This window comes from Branchiostoma belcheri, unplaced genomic scaffold (genome assembly GCF_001625305.1).
Source record: "Branchiostoma belcheri isolate BF01 breed outbred unplaced genomic scaffold, Haploidv18h27 scaffold116, whole genome shotgun sequence".
Lineage (NCBI taxonomy): Eukaryota > Metazoa > Chordata > Leptocardii > Amphioxiformes > Branchiostomatidae > Branchiostoma > Branchiostoma belcheri.
In genome coordinates this window covers 484,986-486,353 of record NW_017802558.1, presented here as the reverse complement: position 1 = coordinate 486,353, position 1,368 = coordinate 484,986, and the positions used below count along the sequence as shown (strand labels likewise).

The 1,368-nt window shown below is 45.0% G+C and overlaps 1 protein-coding gene across 1 annotated transcript in view; it reads right to left on the bottom strand.

Moving 5' to 3' along the window:
- The window catches only part of LOC109462388 (receptor-type tyrosine-protein phosphatase gamma-like), a 19,068-nt gene that overhangs the window by 16,590 nt on the left and 1,110 nt on the right, over window positions 1-1,368 (bottom strand). Inside the window, exon 2 of the mRNA XM_019758928.1 lies at window positions 1,277-1,362. Coding sequence (XP_019614487.1) covers window positions 1,277-1,362 — 86 coding nt within the window. The remainder of the gene's footprint in view (window positions 1-1,276; window positions 1,363-1,368) is intronic.

Here is a 1,368-nt window from a genome sequence, read left to right as displayed (position 1 = left end):
CGCCCGCGCGCGTCCATTTTCTGGTAGATTCGCGCCATATTCGATTGTGTCCATTTTCGCCATTTTATATCATGTATTTCTCGAATTTTCGTCATCCTTTATGTCTGGGGGGATGGCAGAAGGCCAGGGGAGGGTCTGGACCCAAGAAGAGATCCGCTGCTTTATCAGCTTGTGGGCCGATCAAACTATACAATTCCGCTTGGAGACCTCGCGTAGGGAGGGCATACAGATGCTTGTGGACGGGCTGGCGGCTGAGGGGTATTTACGCACCCCAAAGCAGGTTCGGGCGAAGTTCAATGCCCTGAAACATAAGTATCGTAAGGCCAATGAGGCAAACCGTAGAAGCGGTTTGGGGAGGTCATCATAGGTCACTGTGGGTCAGAAACATCCTGCGCCACGGGCGGCCCGAAACGCTTCCGCCTCTGTGTCTAAAGACGAACCGTTTTCTGTGGCGAAACGGTATACCGTTTCTAGTCTAAATCGGGCCTAACTGGGGCATTGAACAGAGGCCAACCACCCAGTATGTCTCCAACAGGTCCAGTAAAATGAGCCATTAACAGATGCCAGATGCTGCATGAGGTGGAAGGACAGTCAACAGGAAATTGTGATCAACTTTTCTATGAAACTAGGATCTTCCTGCCAGGAATGAATTCACCTCTCTCCACATTGCTCCCCAAGGGTCTGGACCTCTCTATCTGTCTGGTGCCTTACACCACATGGGAGCAAGTGGAACATTAAAGACCATATGACACTAATAACAATAAAATACAACAGATCCTGAAAATAGTCAAAGGTATTTTCAATGAACAAAGAGGTTGGGACACAAACAGTTACTACTATTTTGATGATAGGGAACATTGAATTTTGCAAATCATTCAGTTTGCAAGAATCTTGCAAATCAGTTCTTGATTTTTGTCGCCAGTTAATCTAATTAAATTCTGTCAATGACGTCACAATTCAGAACCTAGCATCACAGCTCGGCTTGTGAAAGACGTTCATTTGAGAAGCAAACAAAGGAAAAACATGCTCACAGTGACGCCATTGACAGAATTTAATTGGATCAACTGGCAGCAGAAATCAAAAACTGGAAGAACAATTTGCAAGATTCAATGTTCCCTAACATCAGAAGAGCGTAGTTTTGGTCCAAACCTCTTCGTTCATAGAATAATACCTAGTATAACGTTTGACTATTTTCAGGAACTGTTGCGTTTCAGTGTTATTTGTGTCACATGGTGTTAATTTGAAAAAAGTAATGTTATCAAGCGTGGACCTTTACCTGAATGGCTATGAAGAGGACGAGGCTGATACAGAAGATGACAGCGATGGTGACAGCAGCTGTCACACCTATGGACATGGAGCCAGCTGTCC